The 23071-nt window shown below is 42.4% G+C and overlaps 2 protein-coding genes across 2 annotated transcripts; both read right to left on the minus strand.

The window, feature by feature from the left end:
* Positions 1–630: 630 nt before the first annotated feature.
* Positions 631–15756, minus strand: LOC308117002 (disintegrin and metalloproteinase domain-containing protein 10-like). The gene is made up of 16 exons (XM_080475583.1): positions 15587–15756; positions 12774–12924; positions 10692–10810; positions 10381–10539; positions 9733–9833; positions 8199–8348; positions 7328–7420; positions 7042–7225; positions 6194–6357; positions 5880–6063; positions 4803–4953; positions 4512–4695; positions 4302–4410; positions 3964–4184; positions 3743–3869; positions 631–3161 (listed from the first exon to the last, which is right to left on the minus strand). The coding sequence occupies exons 1-16, from the start codon at positions 15651–15653 to the stop codon at positions 2971–2973; spliced, it is 2355 nt and encodes a 784-aa protein (XP_080331709.1). The 5' UTR covers positions 15654–15756; the 3' UTR covers positions 631–2970.
* Positions 15757–17165: 1409 nt separating this feature from the next.
* fan1 (FANCD2 and FANCI associated nuclease 1) lies at positions 17166–22619 on the minus strand. Its single transcript, XM_080476045.1, has 13 exons — positions 21283–22619; positions 21060–21200; positions 20686–20887; positions 20367–20600; positions 20140–20271; positions 19928–20036; positions 19707–19826; positions 19415–19579; positions 19164–19326; positions 18956–19059; positions 18684–18878; positions 18435–18563; positions 17166–18000 (listed from the first exon to the last, which is right to left on the minus strand). The coding sequence occupies exons 1-13, from the start codon at positions 22376–22378 to the stop codon at positions 17863–17865; spliced, it is 2928 nt and encodes a 975-aa protein (XP_080332171.1). The 5' UTR covers positions 22379–22619; the 3' UTR covers positions 17166–17862.
* Between the last annotated feature and the right edge of the window lie 452 nt (positions 22620–23071).

Genomic DNA, 23071 nt, shown 5'->3' on the forward strand with positions numbered 1-23071 from the left:
CTTTTAATTAATGCAGTTCAAGTACTCCAAAAATTACATCTCTTTGCACAATACAATTTGAAATCTTTTTTTTCCTTTTTTTTTTTTAGTAAAAATGTTCAAAGTGAACAAAAATTTCCGATACTGTATAAAACACAGTGAACATTAAAATCAGACAGTAGTATTACTTTTTAATCTTGTGTTCTTTCGGCCTACATCACCTACGACATTTCAACTCAATTTGGACATTTTCAGTGCACGTTTATCTAAAAACTTTACATTGACTACGAAATTAAAAAGAAAGTAAATTTACAGGCATTATTCTTCTGCTCGTCTACCCAAACCATGCCACAGGGGAACAAAGACAAAAATGAGAATGTAACATTGACTCCATCACACCGAGTTGTTTTTAATCATTGATGTTGGTGGGAAAAAAATTAAAATAAAAAATAAGTATCAGAAGCAAACTCCAGTTCAACTAGCACATATAAGAACATAAATAACTTAGAAGAGAGGAAAGTTTGTCACATATGAACATCTTTGAACAACTTACTCTGGAATTAGAATACAAAAAAATCAAACAGATGTATCAAAATGTAATTTCTCCATTTTCAAATGAAATGCAAATTGTTTTTTTTTTTGTTTTTTTTTCCGAAGTACTGTACAAGTTTACAGGTAAGACTCTCCGAGCCTGGCGGGTGTGACGCAGGCCCGGGAGATGAATTTTAAAAAGAGCTCCGTTTTGTACAGACATGAGAAGTTCTATCGACTGCCGACCCGCCCGATTCATCCGCCGTGTGAAATAAAGTGTGACGCGTGATTTTTTTTCTTTTCCTTCTTCTTCCCCGTCCCCTCCAGAGCACATGTGATTATTACGACCATCAGGACAGTGTTGTTTAAGATACAAGCTGTGATTATTACTGCATGCATTTAAAAGTAACAATGCGAGGAGAACATAAAGTGAGAGCACAGATAAAAACCTCTTTGCACAACACGTAATGACGCCGATTGTGCCTCGATGTTGGTGCAACACTTTTCACCCTCATGCAAAAGTAGTGAAAAAAACGTTTGCACAGCAAATAACTCACAGGGTTTTGCACAATATGCCGTGGTCATATTACCTCTCCGTTAGTGTTGTGGTGTTTTAAAAAAAAAAATGCCCTTTTTGTTTTGTTTGTTTCTTGTAGCCAAAGGAGGAACACCTGAGGTCAAACAATCCCACAGACGAAAAACAAACACAAACAAAACAATCACAATCTCCTTCCTTCCATTCATTTAAAGTGGCTTCAGAAACCCTCCAGGTGCTTCCTGCGTTTCATGAAAACTCGCGCAACGATCAGCATTTGGGGGGTGTTATGGCACGCTGATGTAAACTCAGACTGAGGCCTGTGCTCATGAGCTCTTAAGGGGATTCAAGTCCATGATGAGATCTGACCAGGAAGAGAACTGCTGGTTTATTGAAATGGTTGAAACAAAAACCAATCAAACAGCTGCTTGTCTCCTGTGGAAGTGGTGAACACACACAGAGGAACGTGTTAGTGACCAATGTGACTATACTGCCGCGTTATACTGCTCTCTCCGGCCGCTTCAAGACAAACATTAATAGCTGTCAAAGTAAAAGAAGTGTTGAGTGACATACAAATATTACAGACCTTGGTCAATTAATAGTCACATTTAATAAATGTGTCTGCATGCCCACATTGAAAAGTTCTTAGTTTTGCTATCTGAAGAATAATAGAATGATTTAATCTTACATTTTCTTTTTTTTAGTCATTTTTAAAAATGTATTTCCACACTCATGTAAACTAACTCTGTAACATGATACACTCTCACTTCTACACTTAACCACCGCAGCCCACACTTTCCCTTGTCTTCATAGCTTAACAGGTAGACTCATCATCAGCTTCAGTTAGTGGTTATTCATTCTTCATTATCAAAAAGGAAAATCAGTAAAAGACAGAAAATGTTGTACCAAACTAGGTGATCCTCCCTTTTTCTGTTCCTGCAACAATACCTCATCTAGGTTGATACACAGCAAAGCAAATTGACGAAGGAAAAAAAAAAAAAAAGATGGAAAAAGGGAGCTTGAACCGAGAAGGCCTAAGAAGTGGGATATGGCGACCTTGTAGTTCAAAATCAAAAGTCAAGCAATCTATCGAAAGTGAGAGAGATCCACCTGATTGGACCGCCAGAAGAACCCGATGGCGTCGAATCCTCATCAGCATCGTCCAAAGGAGCTCGTCACAACCATCATTCCTTCATTTATGTGTTAAGAATCCTGAGAGCACTAACCAAAAAAAAAGAATAATAAAAAAAAAAAAGAAAAGATCAAAAGGAAAAAAAGTGAAGAATTACACATTTACAGTAGAAGAAATAGTTTGTTTTCACTTATGATACACTAAGTATTTACAGGTACATGCAGAGAACTGTCTGCATGAGAGACCGGAGCCTGTGTCTTTTGCCGTTTGACATGTGTAAATCACAAAAGTGCCGCAAATCCCCACCGAGTGTCTCTCATTCCTGGCTAGGATGGCGAAAAAAAAGAGAAGAGAAAAGAAAAAAAAAAAATAGCACGGAACAATTCACCAGCAGCCACGGGCTTTTCACTCAAGAAGACATTGCAATAAAACAAAAAAACACATCACAGAATGTACTAAAGCTACACATGGTTCCTTAACTCCTTGGCACTCCTTAAAAAAGAAAGAAAGAAAGAAAGAAAGAAAGAAGAAAAAAAAAGTAAGATGGAAAAAGATGCTTGATCGCACTGCATTGGAAATGGCTGATGGTCGAGTCCACTCCACAAAGAGCCAATCGAGTTGCTAGATTAGTGTTTTCTCTTGTTCACGTGTCTGTTTTGTCTGTCGATGGTGGATATGATGATGACTAACAACCATGTCAGGCTTTTCTTTGGATGGAGTGACGCTTTTGTTTCCCACTGTAGGCACAAGGAGGAGCCAAGGCATTGGGGGGGAGGGGTGTGGGTGCAGGGGCTCAGCGTCTCATCTGGCCCATCTGATAGTTCTCTCTGGGCTGGCGGTGGTGCCTCTGGGGCTGCGCCTGTCGCTGAGGCTGCCTCTGGGCTTGCCGCTGGCCGGCATGGCCGGCGTGGCCGTGCTGGTGCTGGGACTGGTGCTGCACCTGGGAGTTGGCGTGCTGCTGTGCTCGTCGTCGCTTCAGAGTACCTGGAAGAGGAAAGACGGGTTACCTGAGCACGGGGCTTGGAGCGGCAACGGTAGGAATGTTCGTTCTAACTTTTTTGGTTTTGTTGATTTGATCCTTCAAGGTTTGATATTGTGACAAAAGCGCTCCACTTGTGAACCCTGAGAAACTCCATATCTGACCTTCTGTCATGTGATATCAGGTATTGTCCTACATGGGCAGTAAGTAGGAAAACTAATAGAGCACCAACATATAAAGTACCTACTTCTTTATAGACACTCTTCAGCAATCTATTTACTGCTTTCATGCAGTTGTGGGTCAAATATTTTCATGCAGCATAATCAGTCAAATCATAATTAAAAAAATAATGATTCCTGAGTTTGGTAATCTCTGTACCACATTTCTTTTAAAGCATCTGGAGCCATAAATTTCATATGAGATGTAAAAAAACAACAACAACTCCTGCATTGAAGGACATTGTTCCTAATTACACACACTGGTGAGTGAGTTTGTGTTTCAAAGGGAACGATGTGCCAATTAGGTGCATTGATGCATTTCATTCTGTATGAGGATGTCACTTCCAGTTAAATGTTCCTGGACTCACCTGGAAGGGGTTTGGGTGGGGGCAGTTTGGGGTTACTGCTCGGTGTGTGCACGCTACAAATCTTAATAAAACCCGCCATGAGCATGATGAGGGCAATACCCATCAATAGCACTGCCCACCAATGTGCCTGGACGGAAAATTAAGCACAAGTCAACAAACAGTCTGGACAAAAACTAGTAGATTAAAAACTTGCTGAACACATTGAAGGAGTCGACACGTACCACGATCCACTCCGCAATGTTTTCATAGAGCTCTGGGTTGAAGATGGCCTTCTTTAGCCTGGCGAGCGGTCCGTCTGCATCCACGAGTCTGCACTTCATGAACACGTCGCAGTAGCCCTTAAAATCATTGCAAGGTGAGCCGGCGGGCAGCGTGGTCACTTTCTTATTGAAGAATCGAGCCAGGCGCTCTGAACCGGTGCTGCTGCACGTGTTGGGATTCACTGCAGACACAAAGCGTGGCAAATAGTCAACACAGTTCCAATAAAAAAAAGGCCAGAGTCTCCAGTGCACGCTGTTAATAATAAACTCAATTGAAAAAGGGGAGGTGAATGACTCACTTTTCTCCATGCAGCACACGTGGCACAGCTCAGTCTCATCCTTGCCGTCTTGGCTGGCACAGGTACACGCCTCAAGCCCGTACTTCTCGCAGATGGAGCCGGAGCAGCCCTGCAGGGGAGGAGGCGTGAGCACGGGACGGATCAGACACCGACCGGGGGGGGACACGAAGCCGCTATGACCACCAGGTGTGGACGTCTTCACACACTCACCCCGTTGAGGCAGACTTGGGTTTCTCCGTGGCAGGCGGTGAAGTTGGCCTTGGGTTCGGATGTGGGGCACTGCGGGCTGACGCCGTTACACATGCCCTGGTGAGCGCACTCCGACTCCTCTCGGCACTTCTCGTTTCGCCCCTTGTAGGAGCACTCGGGGGTGCAGCACGGACCCTGGCTGGGACTAGAGGGAGAAAGGAAAGAGTTGAGGCGAGGACTTCCACCAATCCACATTCTGGAACCTCCAAACGCCACAAGAGACACAAGCAGAAGAACAACATTTTCATCTACCTGCAGACTTTGTTGGGCTTTAATTTGCACTTCTTGTTATCGGGCTGGTTGGCGTCGTAGCAGCACTGGTCCCTGCATTGATCGCTGTAGCCACAGTCACACTCCTCTCCAGGCTCCACCAGGCCGTTACCACAGATTGGCTGGCCAGATTCTGTTTCATGGGAAAATAAAGTTAGGGGCTCTATTGTGCCACATGCAGAGCAAGAGGGAAGCACAGCTGTCTTTAGCAACAGAAAGTGATTGTACTGCAATAGTCTGAAGTTAATCATATGGTGCAACATTCATTACATTATCTATCCTGATATGATGGATACAATTTGATGGGAAATAGAACTTAATCAAAACTCTTCTACCTCTTAGGGAATATAAAATAAACTTCACACGAGAATAAAAAACACACTTCTAGCTAAGAAAGAGGCAATCTGCAGTACTTTGACCTTAAATTATCCAGCACCAAGAGGGGAATTAAACTTGTCTAAATACATGAGCCATGAGATTAAGACATGCACTTTGGATCTTGAAAAATAAGACCTTTAAGAGTCTAGTTCCAATAAACTGGAAGTTTTAGTCCTACTTTTCTTTAGTTTTCTAGTTCTTCAACAACAAGAAATCCAATATTTGTTATGAAAAGTATTTCACTGAAAACCTAATGCAAAAACAGTCAAGTTTGTTGTGAACAAGCAGAAATATCAGGCAGTGGGATGTATTTTGGAAACCTATGCTGGTTTCTGATGAATTACAGAACATTGTGCACAGAACTGATTCTAATGGTGAGACATATGTCGAAGAAAAGAATAGCTTCTCTAAAGCTACTGACTGAAAAGTTTTGTCAAGTGTCAGATTTGCATTGGAATAAAACAATGTTGAAAATAAGAATTTACAAGCTGTCAAACATAATCAGGTATTATAATGCCAAAGTAAAGTCAAAACTGCTTTCAAAGCTCTTCCTAGCTGTTCACTGACTTTAGTATTTTTTAAATTTTCACTCCTGATATCACAGGAAACGCTGACGCAGATGTTTCAAACTTAAGCCTGGGATGAAAATGATCCATCCACAACAAAAACAATAAAACCCACCAACAAAACAGTTGCTCCTTTTCTTCTCCAGCACTTGGCTGATGTTGCGAACGCTACAGATGGAGAACTTGTTGTTGTTGAGCTTGTCTCCCGATGTGGCTCTTGCATACATGATATAATTGCCCTTCTCCTTCTTGTCTTGGCTTTTGGATTCTCCTGGGGTGCATTCAGATCCAGAGTCATGCTGGCAGCAAGAAAGAAACAGAAAAAAACCCACCAAAACATCAGGGGTTAAAAGAGGAAAAGATAAAGCACGCGGGGTCTAATAAATTCCTTCTCACCAAGCGTAAATGTGGAACATCTAAGACACTCACCGGGGAGCCAAAGTTGTGTCCCACTTCATGTGCGAAAGTGATATGGGAGACTTTCGGAGGTACGTGGGAGGCATAGTTCTGTACAGTGATTATACCAGTGTTGAGAGACTTCTTTTTTCCGTCTGAGTACAGCTTGCTTTTTTCACAGATGCCTCCAGAGCTCCCTGCGAACCAAAAGCACAAGTTGGAAAGAGTTTTCTTTCAAAGAACGGCTACGACCCTTGAAGGATTTGGCTCATTAACGAGTGTGAATATGACTCATTTCATGACAATTACTCAAACAGTGTATTGATGGCCTAACGCCCAACTGAAAAAGACTATTTATCAACGCTGAATTCAAAACTTATTAGGTATTGCTGGCAGAAGGCATACACAACAGCATGATAAAAAAAAAACAACAACAACATTTCTCTCTTTAGTTTGGCTTTTATTGTAAAAAGGTATATAAATTTGTTTCTTCTAATTGTGACATAATGTATAGGCTATTTTATTGTGTTACTACTCCCAGCAAAACTTTATTAAAAAAAATATATATATTTTCTCTTATATTCAGTTTTATCAGACCAAATTTCTCTTTTTGTTGTTGTTCAAATTTTTATATTCACTCATTACATGTTAAAAATGTATTTTCTTTATTCCTATATAGTCCACTTGTCCCTCCTGGTTTTATCAGATCACTTGTGTAAAGCATTTCTAATTCCACCAACGTACACCAAAACATCTGTACATGCAAAATCTTATTGAACTTTTAAGCTGAATGTCATTCCTCGAGAATAATGACGTCTGAATACAATAATGTTTGAGGTTGTGGCCTATATAGTCAGAAAAGAGTTTGAAACTTTGAGTACCTGAGGGGGCTCCCACCCAGGCCAAGCCCAGCACGCCATCATCAAAGTCTCGGTCTGTGAAAACGTAGGCCAGGCAATAGTCGTCATGGTTCTGCTCCGAGTTCAGCTCCAGGAACTTCTCCACTCCGATGTTGGCAAAGCGGAATGGGTTGGACCGGTCCCTCTCATCATTGGTGGTGTTGATCTGAGCAGGAGGATGAAGATGAGGATGAGGATGAGGAAAGTAAGGAAGGAAGCATTTCTAAAATGTAGAAAGTTACGAGCAGGATAATGAGCAATGACTCACCCGAATCCTCTTAACCATGAAGCTGATGTTGCGAATGCCCATGAAGTCCGTGCCCTGATAGATGGCATCGATAGCCTTGACGTGACTTGAGATCTAAATAAGTAAGACATAGGATAAAGCCTCAGTTTGGGTTTTGGAGAATAACTCAAACACCCAGTTTATGAAAAGAGCTTATAACAATAACAAAACATTTGAATCAAGTACCGATATAAACAAGAAAAAACAGGTAGTCGTTGCACAACCACGCAGTCGTTTTATGACTTGAACCTGAGTATAGGTGCATATTGACGTTAAATGATGAGGAACGACTGCGCTCACTCTCGCCACTACTGCTTCACATTACCGCCTTCAGCTACACAGAACCACTGGCCCAGAAGAACAATCACAAAATACATATTCATTCTCTCTGCTATAATAACTCTGAACAACAATAAGTAAGGAAATTCAAAGCGGTTATTTCTGACGTCTCTTTCTAGCGTCTATATGCGCCGGGTCCATAAATACTGCTGTTCATCACAGGCCGAGCTGATCCCACCGCGGGGGAGTGCAGTGATCAGACAGGAGGGCATTGATGTTGTTGTTTAAAGCCAAATTGGGAGTGCCAAAAATATCACGCTTCCATGGAAATGATATTTTCATAGAAATTCTATAGTGAGTGTGCATTTGCAGAGATTTCCATTTCAAACTGTTCTGCTGAAGGTGTTATGACTCTCAGCTTCCACTGTATAAACGCTGTTTTGACTCCAACAGTCTTTAGCCGGTGTACACTGCACTTAACCGTTTCTTTGGGTTTAAAAAAAATAAAAAAATCTTTTCTTCAGCACATTTTAGCATTAGCACAGCGTGTGTCAAGCGAGTCGCCATTGTGTACCTGAGCGATGACGGCCTCTCTCGTCTTGTAGTACTTGTAGAAGAGGTGGTCCGTCTGGATGAAAAGCTGACAGGTGTTTTTCTCCACCTGGGCCATCCTCTTCCTCCTCAGCAGCACCGGCTCATTAAAGCCCGCCTCCGTGTGGAGCTCCTGGTGGAGCAGAGCAGGCAATGGACGGTTAAATAAAACATATACCACATCCACCATTTCCAGTGAAATGACCAGTAAATAAATAATGTTTTTAGCAGCAGTATGTTTGTGAATTGAATTTCTGCAGAGGGATACACCTACTAACACTTTCAATATCATACAGGAATGTTTTGGTTATTTTTTTCTTCATTTCAGCCAAACAACTGCTAAATGCTGACATCATGTATGGAATCAAGATAATCCGAGTTAGATTTTTGCTTAAACAAATGTTTTTCTGCTAAGTTTAAGGCTTATACAGTAATACAATGCTCCCTATCAATGTAGTGCACACATTTTCTGATTGGACCCAAAAACAAACCCCAAGTGTTTATTAAGAACTATTTCCTATATGTTAAGAAACTAGCAGTCCGAAAAATGATGATGTGGCACTCATAGAGCCCTGATCTCAACATAATCAAGCCTGGATCTGAACCAGAGGATCTGAAACAGATTGTATCCACAGAAGATTTGTGCTCAGTTCCCCGAGATGTTTTAAAATAACCTCTATGCAAGTTGCTTCAAAAACTGTGTGCTGCAAAGAAGAGATAGAGGGTGGTCACACCAAACACTGATTTCTCTCTCGCTAATTCACTCTGCGATTTGCATAAAGCGATAGAAATAAACCATTAACCTTTTGGAAAGAACCCGTGCAGCTTCCTCCTCCACACTAGCCTCAAACTTTAGCAAAGCACTGCATGTCGCACCAGCAAAATATACTGGTGCCAGAAAGAAACAGTTTTTTCTTAAAGAACAAAAATACTAAAAAATTTACTTTTGGGGTAAAAAATTGAAAAGACACAAACAATGTATGAAGCCCGACTAAAGAATTTGTCCAGAAAAACATTATTTGTTTTTTATTTTCTTAGTATTATACAGTTTGAAAACATGATAGTTGCAACATTCGGTTCTGGAAAGTCTGGATACTGTGTATCTTTGATGGTATGGCCTGCTGGTAAATCTCATGTGTAATCTGATTGTACTGCAGAAGTCCTGTGGGGTACTGTAATGACGAGTGTGTATATATGTCCCCACAGCTTCATGTCTTAGCTTTCTGGTCTGGTTTTTTTTATGTTTCTAGATATATCAACTGGTCTCGGAGTAACGTCTGGCAGAATTACTCATGCCAGATCCTGTCAGTAGCGACAGGAATGGAATAAAAGGGTTAAATTAGTCATGTGCTGCCATTTATTGGACGTTCTAGGTTTGGAATTTCAGACAAAAAAAATCATACAGAGAACCCCACAGGAATGTCTGACCCTCACTGAGAAGGAGAAATTTGAAGATATTAGTTAGATCTCTTTGCTAATCCCGATTAAGGTTTGTGGTGGTGTGAGGGGAAGTTCACCTTGGATGGCTCCTCCATAGCCGAAGCCTGATACTTCTTCATCCTTTCAAACACGGAGCTGTCGGCGCAGCCTCCCTCTGGGCCGTACTTGTGCGGGTAGTCTGAGCGAGAGAGGCAGACACAACACTGTTAGGATTATGGGAGACAATGTTAGCTACTTAACCCCCTGAGTCACTCTATTTGTGGCACTATTCATGATCAGCTAATGGATGTACTTACACGCCACTTGAGCCTAGCTTTGCTGTGAGCCGCTACCTTTCCGTCGCTCTCATTAGCGATTCCTCTCACAATTCAGTTTAATTTGCCCCTCAGCCTCATGCTATGTGTACACAGATGATTTGAAATTGTGGGTGTTGGGAGTAGCGAAGTGTACTCTGTGCTCACTAATAGTACCAACATTGTAAAGACTGCATAAATGAGCCGGCAGCCCAAGAGCAAGATTGGGTTACTCAGCTAATGAGCACCCCGGGTGTCTCTGCTCCTGAGGGGGAATCACACCAGGCTGCCTCCAACAGCTCAGCATCCCTCACCTTACACTTTCCCAGTCATGCATTTGCATAGGCGTGTATCCAATTACTCATACATGATGATTACAAGGAAAAGAAACAACAAACAAAACCCATCAGGCTGAAGTTGCTTGAGACTCACGTATGTCGTCTTCGTGGTAGATGACAGAGTGGAAGGGCACGTTTTTGCCCTCCAGGTATCTCTCGGTAGGCTCCACATAGTAATTGCCATGGTAGCTCTGAATGAAGCCTTCAAATCTACCATCTACGATGGAGCCGTGAGTCAGGGTACCCTTCTCACCTGGAAATTCAAATTACACACATATATGTCTGTTAGAGCAGTCACACATACCCCACAAAAAAAAAAAGAAAAAAGAAGCTTCCCGTGAAATCTCCTGGACTGCAGCACTGCAGTCACACATTAGGAGGAGCAGAATTAAAATAAAGGGTTACCATAGATTTCTCCAGTGTAGATATGCGAGGTATCAAAAGGAATCTCTTCTCCTGAAACATCCACCTTCAAATCTGGGGTGAACAAGGTGGTGTCCCTCTTCATTCGTAAATTAAAATGCCTGAAAGGAAAGTCACACACAGCAACTTGTCAGACACAGGATTTTAAGTGGGTGTCTATAGATTCAAGACTTTTGGAAGTAAGTAATATTCATCCTGCATCTGCAGTGAAGGGAAAATGCAAATGATTAAGGGAAAGGGAATGAAGCAGGAGCACCGGCAGAGAGAAAACCTCTCAGCTGTTTTCTGTAGCAAAGGGAAGAACTACTGCTATTTTGTAAGAGAGTGAACAGAGAATCAGGACAGCCTGAAACAATGCTGTTTCTTGTTCATCAAACAAACTGCAGGGAAACAAAGATGTTCCAGTTCACCTAGGGTTTCATTTAACACCTACACAATGTCCTTATTGTATACTTTTATTGTGCGTAAGTTACTTCTCTCTCATTTCTGTGCACGGCAGAAAGATTAACTATTAGAAAACTCAAGTCTGTAAAAAAAAGCACGATGATTTGATGGAAAACCCAATCCAAGCGGTCAATGCTTTTTGAATCACTGCTGTTTTCTGAGACATAATCCCTTCAGAAAAAAACACAAGACGTCAAAAAAAAAAAAAATTTTTTTTTTAAAAAAAAATCAATCTGAAAACATGCTAAGACCCAGCACCAGCAAGCAGTGAAACATCAACTGTTTCAGGAAAATGTAGCGTGCAAACCCATCAGAGAGGCGTCTGATTGATGCCAAATCCATTCTGCTGGATGACAATGAGCTTTAAAAATACAACCAGTCATGAAAGACTATCTAAAAACTGAAGACGAAGTCCTGCAACAGATGGCCTCGCCTCAACCGAGCCCGGATCTCAGCATCATGGAGTCAGTCAGAGACTGCATGAAGAGATGAAAGCAAATGAGTCTGATTAAATCCACGAGAAATCTGGATCGATCCCCAAGATGGGTAAACAAAAGGTCTGCAACACCTTGAATTACTGCGTGGAAGAGTAACCAAAGAGAACCCACGCAGTTTTAAAAGGAAGCCTGGTCACTTTAAAATACTAATGTTGATGGTAAATGAAAACTATTCACGTTTTCAGTGCATAAAAACCTCTTGACAAACCCGAGACATTTTGCTGATATCAGAAGAAGAAAAGCTCGATGGCGTGTGGACCAGGAAGTGAAGTGGCAACCCCAGTCCCGACTTCATAAGGAAATGAAGCAGGCACATTTCTGCTTTTCAGAGAACAAGACGTCTTCCACTCGTGGGTTTGCTTGCAGAGCTCTTATCACTCTCTTCCCTGTTTAGGAACAGCGGGCCCCGTGACAAGTAGGACGATAAACAGCCTTTTGCCAAGATCTCAGCCAGATGGTCGTGACTTTGTCACTGAGAGCGGAGACACTTTCCATCAAACAACACCACCTCTTCAAAATACTGGCTGAAGAGCCTTGACAAGGACTCCATGTTCCCATCCATCTTCGGTGCTCAGAGGACGTTCTCAGTCAGTTCAGGTAGCATGTGGACTGAAACACCTGATCCCTCACAGAACTCACCAATATACAGAGATTCACGCTTTTCCGTTTCACTTGCAATAAGATTGTGGCAGGAAATCAAAACAACTCCCACACCAGTGTGTCAATTATTTAACTGATTTTGCATTGATTGTCTAGTATTGAAAATATAACCAAAGAGCTCAAAGAAATGGCGTCGCGCTCAAAACTGTGGCTTAGAAAAGACCATTTTGTCCAGGAAATAAGCCCCAGCACACAATGACATAAGGAAAAGAAAAGAAACCAATCTACAGTGCACCGAAAAACAGCTCAAACAATCAATTGCTCAAATGTCATCAATGAATCAGCTGGAAAACCCACTGGAGAGAAACCAATGATTAATCCTTCTTCACTGTGGCTCTAACATGATGAAACCAAACACCTTTTCTCATCAATTACCACCAAACAGTCTGGTATGTGCATGAGGACACATGGAAACATTTTGACTTTCACTTGATATCAGTTCAAATAAAATAAGAGCACAAACCTTCCATGGGCATGAAAATCTAAATGAAGGAAATTGTCTTCATGAGAAAGGGCCCTCTTGGCCCTCTGATGGTTGCTGTGCACCACCTCCGTGCTGTACGAGAGGCCCTCATAGTGACGGATGTACTTGTTCAGGGGATTCCGATAATGCCCTGCGTGACAAGAACAGAGGAACACTTGTTAAATGACAATGCCAAGGTGTCACATTAGGTGTGAGCAGCCAATATTTCTGTCATTTGATTGAGGGTGTGTGTGTGTGTGTGTGCGTGCGTGTGTAACACAATCACTGTAAGCCCTTCAAAAACATCCTTGCTTTGGACTTTATTGATCCGAAAGTAGATTTAAATTCTCTGCTCTTCTTCCAACAATCAAAACAACAGAAAAGAATGAAAATTGACAAACATACGGATAGAACTTGAAAAAGAAATTAAACATCCATCCAGATAAAACTCTCATGCCACACATTCAGTCTTAAGTCAGATAGTATTGTATAGTTGCCAGATTCCCTTATATTTATCACATGTTATAGTAATTAACAGCTGGTTAGATCCATAGACATGAAAACTCTGCTGCTAGTTAGATGCTTTGGATTTCCAAGTTAGTTAGTTTTCATATATGTTCTGCAACTGTTGTTACACTTACGTTTTTTGCGCAAAAGCCCGTTTAATAGTTCTGATCTATTCATCTCTCTATTACAATCACAAAAAATTCTGTCATAAAAATGTGTCTCTTAACTAAATAATTAACAGTTTCAACCCAACAATAGTCCTTTTTTTTCTCAAAGATGAAAATGAAAAAAAAAGATATATATGGGAAAGAATCCCCCGGAAAGCAACATTTAAACTAATGAAGTTAAACACACTAAAAAAAAAAAAAAAAAAACACACACAAATGTAAATAATTAGACACATCCAGAAATAGACAGACACAAAGATAAGAAATATTGGTGTACTAATAAAATTGATAAGTGATAAACAGACACAGTAACCGTGTGCTTTAGGCTGCGTCGTGTGTAATTTGGCTTACCAAATCGTATTATTGATATTAGCTTATTAATTAGAAAAAAAAGATCAATTGATAGTGTCAGATGATGGGGAAAAGTTCCATCCTTGGTATCACAATGAGTCCGTTACATCAGCTGTGTTAACCAAAACCCCAAAACATCTACTTTTCCTGAGTTTCAAGGTGTAAAAAAACAACAACAGTTAGTAATGAAAGCGGAGGCTTCTTTCTTGTTAAACTTAACTAGGTGCTAAAAAGTTGTCGATCTGGCAGACATTTGACTGGCAAGAGGATGGAAACCGTCAGCAGAGTTCTGCGTTTGTAATATTCGATTAAATCTATTTAAGCCAAGTAAGTGCCAGTTTTAGAGCCGTGCACCACAACAACCCCCACCACCACAGTGTAATTACTGCACCACCAGAGGAGTGGGTGGTGGGCTTGAAGGGAAAAAGATTTCTTCGGCATCTCTACCCATTTCATATCTGTCAAACTCCATCTCTGGACCACATATTATCTCTCTTCAAACCATCAACCTCCACCTTTATTTCCTTTGATTGTCTACGTGCACTGAGCACATTGGCTCTACTGTAACATCACACGTTTCCTTAAACCAAAAGAGAGCATTTTCTTGTAAAACATGTAATTAGAGCTGTGTTACAGGTAATATCTGAGTACTGAGCCAGAAATTACAGGATTCGGTGTAACAAAGCCAGATAAGTAAACCCCGGCTTCACCCACTTCTCTGTTCATGTGCATCGTAAATTATTTAGGTTGTGACATTAAATTTTTCATTGAGGTGACTATGAGAAGTGAAGGCCATGACTGTACATCGGAAATATCTTATATTCACCACACAGTAAAAAAAAAAAGAAAAGAAAAAAAGAAGTGAGACAAGATATGACTTGTGGTCATTCTATTTTTGTGAAAGAGATAAACAAAAAAATACAGGTGAAGCACGCAAATTAAACCATTTGTGGAAAAGTTGTGATGGCCACTTTTGACAAGCTGGCATGATTTCAATAGAAAAGTAAAATATAAATATGAACTTACTGGGGTATATTTATTTACATAGGTGATTTAATCGGATTGGTTTCGTTGTCAAAGCCAAGCATCGGTTCACAGGTGTATTACAGGTCAGTACTGCAATGTGCAAACAACAACTTGGATTCCCACCCTATGATAGCGGGATTTAAGCGATGTTTTCACAATAAACAAGCCAGACTTGTGTTAGATAAATCGGATCTTATCTTGAGGAAACAGTGCTGATCAGTGACAGTGAGGGAGAGAAACAAAAAAAAAACAACCCAGCGAAATTACGCCTGCAGATCTGCCCAGTATAGCATTTGGGATTCCACGCAGGCTACTGTAAATGCCACCGACTCATCTCCGTTATTTCCCCCGCACACGACCGGACGTTCGAGGCTGGAAGTGTCGGCTAAGCAGCGAGCTAACGGTCCGTTTACCCGGTCGGCATCTCCATCTTCTCATAACAATGGCTGTCGGCGCTGTTCGCACGATAACAACAAAACCGAGCCAAACCGCGACAATGAAACGGTGACAACACGCGGGGATAACGCAGCGACGTCGGCGTATTTCAGCCCAGCGCGACAATCCGCGTCCGCTTTCCTGCCCGGGTTCGTTTCTCGGTCTGAAGTAACCCGACAAAAAGGGTGCAGTCCTCTTCACAACAAGCAGGCCCTGCTGATCCCTCCTGCTAGCTAGCGGCTACCAGGCTTTCTGCTCCTCCAGCCGCCGCCGCTCCGCCGATTCAACACAAACTCCGAGGGTTTCCCCTCAAAACGCCTCACTCACCTTGGGTGGGGTTCAGCAAGGAGGCGAAGAGGAAAACTTTAAGGAGAAGCAGGTGTGACAGATCCATTGTTAGAGCATTGATGCCGTTTTCACTTTATTGTCCTACTTAGATAGGCGCAGACGCCCTGTGTGTTTATTGCAGCTTCCTCTCATCGCCTCCTCTCCCCTGCGTCGTGACGTCAGACGCACGGCCGCCTGGCATTCCCCCCCCCCCCCCCCCCCCCCCCCCCAGACGCGTCCATGATGGACCCGGCCTGCATATATTACAGCGCTGCGCTGGGCTCCGGTGGAAACCTATGGAGGCATGTCGATCCCGTCAGAGACACGCCAGAGAACAGGACAGAAGTCAGTAATAAACTTCAGTTCAGTCAGCTGCAGGGTTTTAATACTATTTCACTCACCTGTTCTTACACCATTCAGCCAATCACGTGGCAGCAGCCTCATGCTTTTAACATATCTGCACTGACCAACTGCAAAAGAAGACCAGCCGGTTCTGAAATGACCCATCCCACCTTAGACATCACTTCTTCTCCCTGATGCACTCCAGTACACCCTCTTATTCTGATCTATAAAACTTTGAATGGTCTTGCTCCAAAATACATCTCAGGTTTAGTTAAAGAATATGAAAACACGAAGACCCCTGAGGTCATCCTGAAGTTTACTAGAGCCAGAAGAAAACAAGGTGAAGCGGCTTAACGCTCCTTGTGTGGAACAAACCTCCTGACACACGCACTTCTTTTAAATCTGCCATAAAACATTATTTCCATTAAATAATACATTTGACTTATTCATTTTTTATTATTTTACCTTTGTCCTTATAAAGTTTTTACTTTATTTATTCTCCTTTTCATGCCTTTCTTAATCTCTTTGTTTTAACATATTTCCTGTATTTTCTTGTAAAGCATGGTAAATTGCCTTGTCTTAATAGTGCTGTAAAACTAAATTTGCCTTGCCTTGAAAACATGACCAAGAATAAAAGTTGCATTTGAAGCACAAGGCTCGATATTGTAAAAAGTGACTTTAAGCTTTCTGTGTAGATTTGCCTGCTTCCCGTATAGGTGTGTACATTTTTCCTGAGTGTATTCCAGTTTTCTCCCAGTTATAACACATGTTTTGTATTAACCGGTGACTATGAAACTTCGTGGAAGTGTGAATTTCTGTGTGTTGGCCTATTGAAGTACTTGTAATCTATCTTGTCATATGGACTCAAACCATTATAAGAATGTTGCAAATTGTTGATTCTTGGCTACATAAAATTCATTCTGATAAACATAACCCAATAGTAGTACGGTGTGCTTCAGAATTTACACAAAAAGCCGTACATTGCATGACCTTGATAAGCTTCTGTTTCCGTTCAGCATCAGTCAGTACACGTACACGTCATGTTATCAGTAATAACATGACACCACTCTACATTCTGCATGAGTATCCACTCTACTTGGAGTGCTTGTCTTTGAGAGGTGACATGAGTGAGCTCTACTAAGTCAACACAATAAAGCTCATGGAACCTGAGACATTCTCGCCATGAGGCGACACGCGCTAAACACCTATCGGCACTAATATTTCAACACCATCACTTCTCTTCCATTTACAAATCACTTTTATTGAAATCTGTACTGTAATACAAAAACTCTAAAAACCACTTAAGACATTTTTGTTCTACTTTTGCCAAATTTGATGGTCAAAATGAAATAATTATCTTACATGTTGAGAAATTTTAAATTGAACGTTCAGTCACACACACAAGCACACACACACACTGTGGAATATTTCAGCAAAACTGTATAATTATAGGTACGGTATATGATCACAGTCATTAATTGCATAACAACCTCACAGAGGTGTCACACAATTTATAAGCAGCCAACCACATCAGAGTTGTGGTTGCTTGGCAACGCAAGATCCCTCAGATACAGTGTTGCCAAAGAAAAGGAAACACCATCAAATGTGTGTGGTGGTTGGATTCATTTCCTGTCATGCATCAACTGTGATTATCTGCATGAAAGCTATTTCTGATCCTGACACGTCTCTGTGATGATGGTAATCTCCAGATGCACCTTTATTTGTTGAAGGCAGTGACTTTCACTAGTCACACGGCACAGTATGTTCCCTATACCAGAACGCAACGGGGTTTTAGATTATGTGGGAGATATGTCAGCTTATTAAGAGGAGGAATATTGGTTTCGAGAAACTAGAGTCTCTCTCTGCTGAAATTAATATTTTGATCAAGCTCGGGCAAATGATCAGAAACATATGATCATTTTGTCCAATTCTGTTCATTCCAGACGAGTTGCTCTGGCTCCAGTGTCCGTCACGTGGCACACCTCCACATCAGCGCCCAGTTTCTGCAGCTCGTCCAGCCAGATTTGCTGTTTCTGGGACAGGCGATCACGAGGCCCCTTCACCTCCACCAGCTGTAATCACATGAAATGCTTCACACTTAAAATATTCCAGATACAAAGACATTCACAAAAAAAACACTGGATACAATCCTAAACGTGACATTCCGGGAGTTATCTAGAGGAGGGCACTTGGGACCACGTCTTGTAAGGTTTCAACGTGTCTCTGATTCCACACATCTGTTTGTAAGAAGTTGCTCTTCTCAGGCTTTTTCTAAACTTTTCAACGACACATTAATAAAAATAAGACGTCTTGAAGCAGGGAGACATTAAATCTATGCAGGACCACAAGTGCCCATTTTCTGGTCTAAAACCCTGAAGTTAGAAGAATGTAGATCCGTAAAACTAAAGACTTTCCAAAATGTCACTACAACTGAATGTGTCAGACAAAACAGACTAAATCCAAACATTTTGAAGAGCCAGGACGGTTTGCGAGCAGATGATTGCACCTTGTAGCTGTTGTCTGAAGTGTTCCACACCACAAGATCAGGCAAGCCTCCACGACAGTGTCTGTAATCTTTAGCCATCCGTGATATTACTCCACCTAAGAATTCTCCACCAAGGCAAGCAACCAGAGACTGCAAACACCAAAGTACATATGTGATGGTTAGTTGCCATGCTGGTGCCACAACTGCGCCACATATTTTGACAATGACGTTAACACTGAATATCAATATCGTCTTTGTGACAGTAGACACCTGTGCCTGTTGGAGGGATGAAAAACGCTCCCAGTTGACCAGTGAACAGACTTTACCCTCCTGGGAATTCCAAACTTCTTCCAACATGCTGTTCAGCGTTTCCCCAGACGCCTCACTGAGTAAACGCACACGAGACACAATGGCTTCCTTTCTGTTCTCATAGAAGCGGTCGGTGTGAAGATCCAGTGGACATGTCTGTGAGCAGAAACAAACCTTAATCTCAGAGAGTTTTGCAAAATTACAGCAAATCTTCCATCAAGCTGACATGATACCTGGTATGGGTTTCGGAAGACATCTGGGATCCCCTCCATAAAAATGATGTCCCACAGCAGAAGAGCAAATAGTGTGGAGAATGTTGAGCCCTCTCCATGGATCCCTGTTTGATAAAAAAAATAAAACCCCAGCAACAAACAAAAACATTATTGATTTTGTGATTGGTGGATATTGAGATAATTTACTGGGAGAAGCGGAGAAAGTCACCTTGGTCGAAACCTTGCTGTCGGTAATGCACCAAACACAGCTCCTCCACAGAGCAAATCACAGTGGTGCGGTCACACTCTTCTCCCTCTTCATGTGATGGCAACAGAAATCTGGATTTCCCCGTGCCCCCTTCATGAGGAAACAGTTGTCCTCGAATGGTAACCTGAAGTCAAAAGCATAAACGTCTAGTTTTATAGACACAAACATACAAGTCCAACATTTTATTGAAATCATAGCGGGAAAAAAGTCACATGTTTGACATCTTGGACTTGAAGAGCAGGCAGCTCTCGGAGTTGCAGGCGGTACTTCTTGCAGCTGGGAGACTCCTTCATCCTAACTGCTCGCTGATGGAGAGAAAGTTTATGTCCCGTGCGGACCAGGGGGTCCAACAGTCCGTCTCGGATTGCTTGTATTGCCTACAAGGAATAGAAGAACCACAGAGTGAAAAGTAATGAACAGACAGTTCAGAGACAAATGTGGAGAATAGAAATAAGTTATAACAACATTTTTGAGGCGAATAGAAACACAGATCCTGGTACTCACTTGCTCTGGTTTTTTGAGATGCTGGTGAAGGTTTAACGCGAGTCTGTCCCACCATCGCCCACGACTGTCCATACAGTAAACAGACTGCAACAGCAAAGACCGCAGCTCCTCTACTGCGTCCTGCAACACAAACCTTGCTCCGTGACAACTCTACTTGTGATGCTCAAACTTCATGAAAACTTGAAAATGTTCGGAAACAGTGGATAAGTCAGTTCTGAGACCTCATAGCGACGTAACCTCTGCAGAATCTCCACCCCTCGAGATGAAATGCGAGTGTAAGCCCATCCGGTAGTGAAGCTGCGCAGGAACACAGGCAGCGCCTCCTGGTGACTATATAAGAAAATATAATGCACACATGAAATCACAAATCAGGTATATCAAATCTTCTTTTTAAAGATAGAGAGGCTGAAACCAACATAAATTGGTAGATCACCTAATGGCGTGGTTTGTTCTCAGCTCCTGCCAGTCCCTTTTGGCAGCAGTGTAAAGCTCCAGGGCCGCCTCCCACTGACCTCCTTGCATTGCTAAGGTCACCTCTTGCAGGGCTCGCATTGCAGCTTCATACCTGATGCCATGAAAATAAGGTCACGGGTATTGTTCCCTGCATGTTTGAATAAAAACACAAAAAAGCTCATTAATAATATTTTCCATAGTCCAAACCTGATAAGGTCCTCTCTGTCCTGGAACAATTTGGCCCCACGCTGCACCGCGTAGTCTGGGAAGGCCAGACGACCCGAGTTCACCAACAGGATGGTGTAGAGCTGACTCTGTCCTCCGGCGGCCGTCTCCTCCTCGTCCATGGTGTCCGTCAGAGAGAAGAGCAGAAGGACTCGCGAGAAGACAGCCCGAGGACCGCGACAAAGACGCACACAGGAACCTGCCAGCTGCTTTGCCCTTTAAAGAAAAGGCCATTGAGATCATTAGTACAATTGGAGTACGCTGCACGAATGAAGGAAACACACGTGAGTGATTTTCTGACCGTTTCAGGATCACGGGTCCGATGTTGTTTTGAGCAGCAGCACAAGAGAAGAGAGACTTTTGCCTGCTGAGACGGAGGAGCCCGTCTACCAGCTGTTGTTTTTGACTCCCAGAGTTTCCCAGATGGAAAGTTTTAGCCAGAGCTTTAAGTTCAGGAGCCGGCAGGAGATCCAGAGCCTCCCCGAGGTCCTCCAGGTCGGCCTCTGTCAGGTGCAAATACAAAATAGGAGGGCCGGAACAGAGAACAACAGAAATTACACTTGTTTGGAATAGTGTACAGTTTTGACACAAAATGAATCTTTATTAAAAAAAAAAAAAAAAAAAAAAAAGGTTAAGTCAATTCAAAACAGTTAGAAACAGTTGGGGATGATTTACCTGTCTGTAGAAAACCGCCCTGAACCAGCTCCTGTGCCGTAGGTCCCAGATCACTGCATATCTCCACATAATCCAGCTTATTTACTTGAAGCCATTTCAGTTTCCTCTGGAAGAGTCTGGCATACAGCTTCTGCCCCATGACTTTGAAAGAGGAAACACATCGAACAATTAGGCCTCATCTTCACTGGCGTCAAGGTAATTACTGAGTGATAAAACAGAATACCTGACAACTTCTCAAACGCTTTTATGAATGCCATATCATCCTGGTTGAACAATTCCCGGTCGTCCTCGTTCTCCAGCACAGCCTGCAGTACGGTCCGAAAGTTACGGAGGTAGTAGGGAAGCCATGGAGAGGGGGCGCTCTGGTCACTGGTGGGGGTCTCGCCACCAAATTCTGGATCATTATTAATCGCCGCAGCATCTTTCTTTTGCAATTTCTCGGAGCTCAAAGGGGGCTCATAAGTAGATGATGAAGGTCGGTCAGAATTACACTCGTCTATGTCAGTTGTGGTGTCGCAGGATAAAACCTCTGGTTCCTCAGTGTTCTCATCATACTTTGCTTTCTTGGGGAAAGCAGACAGAACGGTGGAAGACGTCTCCTTCTTTCTCTTCGTAAGCTTGGAGGAAGCAGAGTTCAGTTTAGGAGGAAAGTCTGATTTTGATGCTTTGACTTTGCTCTCATGTATTTTTCCTGAACTTGAAGGCTCGTCCACCGACGTTGGAGTGTCTTCACTGCAGGCACTGACCAGAACATTTTCGTTTTTGCCTTTTGAGGGCTGGATCGACATATTTTCTTTCTGCGAGCTGTCGAGTGTCCCTGATAGGTTCGTCTCCTCATCTGGAAAAGTTGCTGCACTTTTATCATCCGCCCGATTCTTTTTCTGACCGTGTCTTGATAGTTTGGAGGAAAGGCTTCCCAGATCAACCGTTCTGACCACGGTCTTGCTGCGTATATCCGGACGCTGGAAGCTCTTCTTCTTAAAGTAAGGACTGGTCTTGGTCTCCCTGACCTCTTCTTGCACTTTTCCATCCAGCTCTGGGGACTTAGGGGGACTCCTTGTGGGTGACAGCTGGCTGCTTGACACATCATTATTACCTGCTGAGGCTGCAGAGATGTTTCCTCGCTCAAACTTCTGACACTGCAGATCAATGTGCTCATTGATCTTGAACCTTGGGACGAAGTCGCCGCACAGGGGGCAGGCCAGCCGAGGGGGAGGCTGGCTGAGGAAAAACGACGTGATCGGCTTAACATCACCTTTCTTACTCTTGGACAACGATAATCTTTTCTTCGGTTTGTCTTTGTTTTGTCTGTCGGTCATATTTCAGGAGATGTAGCAGGACCGGAGCTTCGCTTTGCCGCATGCTCTGCGGGAGAAAAACAGGCGGAGAAACGAAGCGTCGGGAAGAAAAAGAGTAGTACTTCAATACTTCAGTAGTCCCACTTCTGAAGCTTTTACTCCCTAGGAGCTGTGCCTCATAACACTATGAGAAAGACTGAAATCACATCAGAGTGGACAGCAAGCACGGACCCAGACACACAGCAACGATCCCGCTTGTCAGGCCTGACTAGTGGAGCAACGACATGTCGAGTTCGAGTTCTCCAAATCGATCCCAGACACATCGATGTTCTATTAGATCAATTGTGTGTGTGTGTGTGTGTGTGTGTGTGTGTGTGTGTGTGTGTGTGTGTGTGTGTGTGTGTGTGTGTGTGTGTGTGTGTGTGTAGTTAGAAAATCTATTATTGCAGCAAATAACAATATAAAAATACACAATTAGCTGTAATATATAAAACCTAACTGTGCAGGAGAGCTTATGTGAAAAAAAAAATCCTCCCCATCAATATATAATTCTCGTGATGAGAATTAAAAAAAACAAAAGAAAGAATCCAGGAACAGGACAAGAAGAAGACAAAACTAACAATGAAGTTAATAAAAACAGTCATCTAAACCATACATTTCAGAATCAGTGGGATACTATTAGGAGACTAGATAACTAAACAATTAGGCTTGAAG

This window comes from Lipophrys pholis (genome assembly GCF_963383615.2).
Source record: "Lipophrys pholis genome assembly, chromosome: 11".
Taxonomy (NCBI): Eukaryota; Metazoa; Chordata; class Actinopteri; order Blenniiformes; family Blenniidae; genus Lipophrys; species Lipophrys pholis.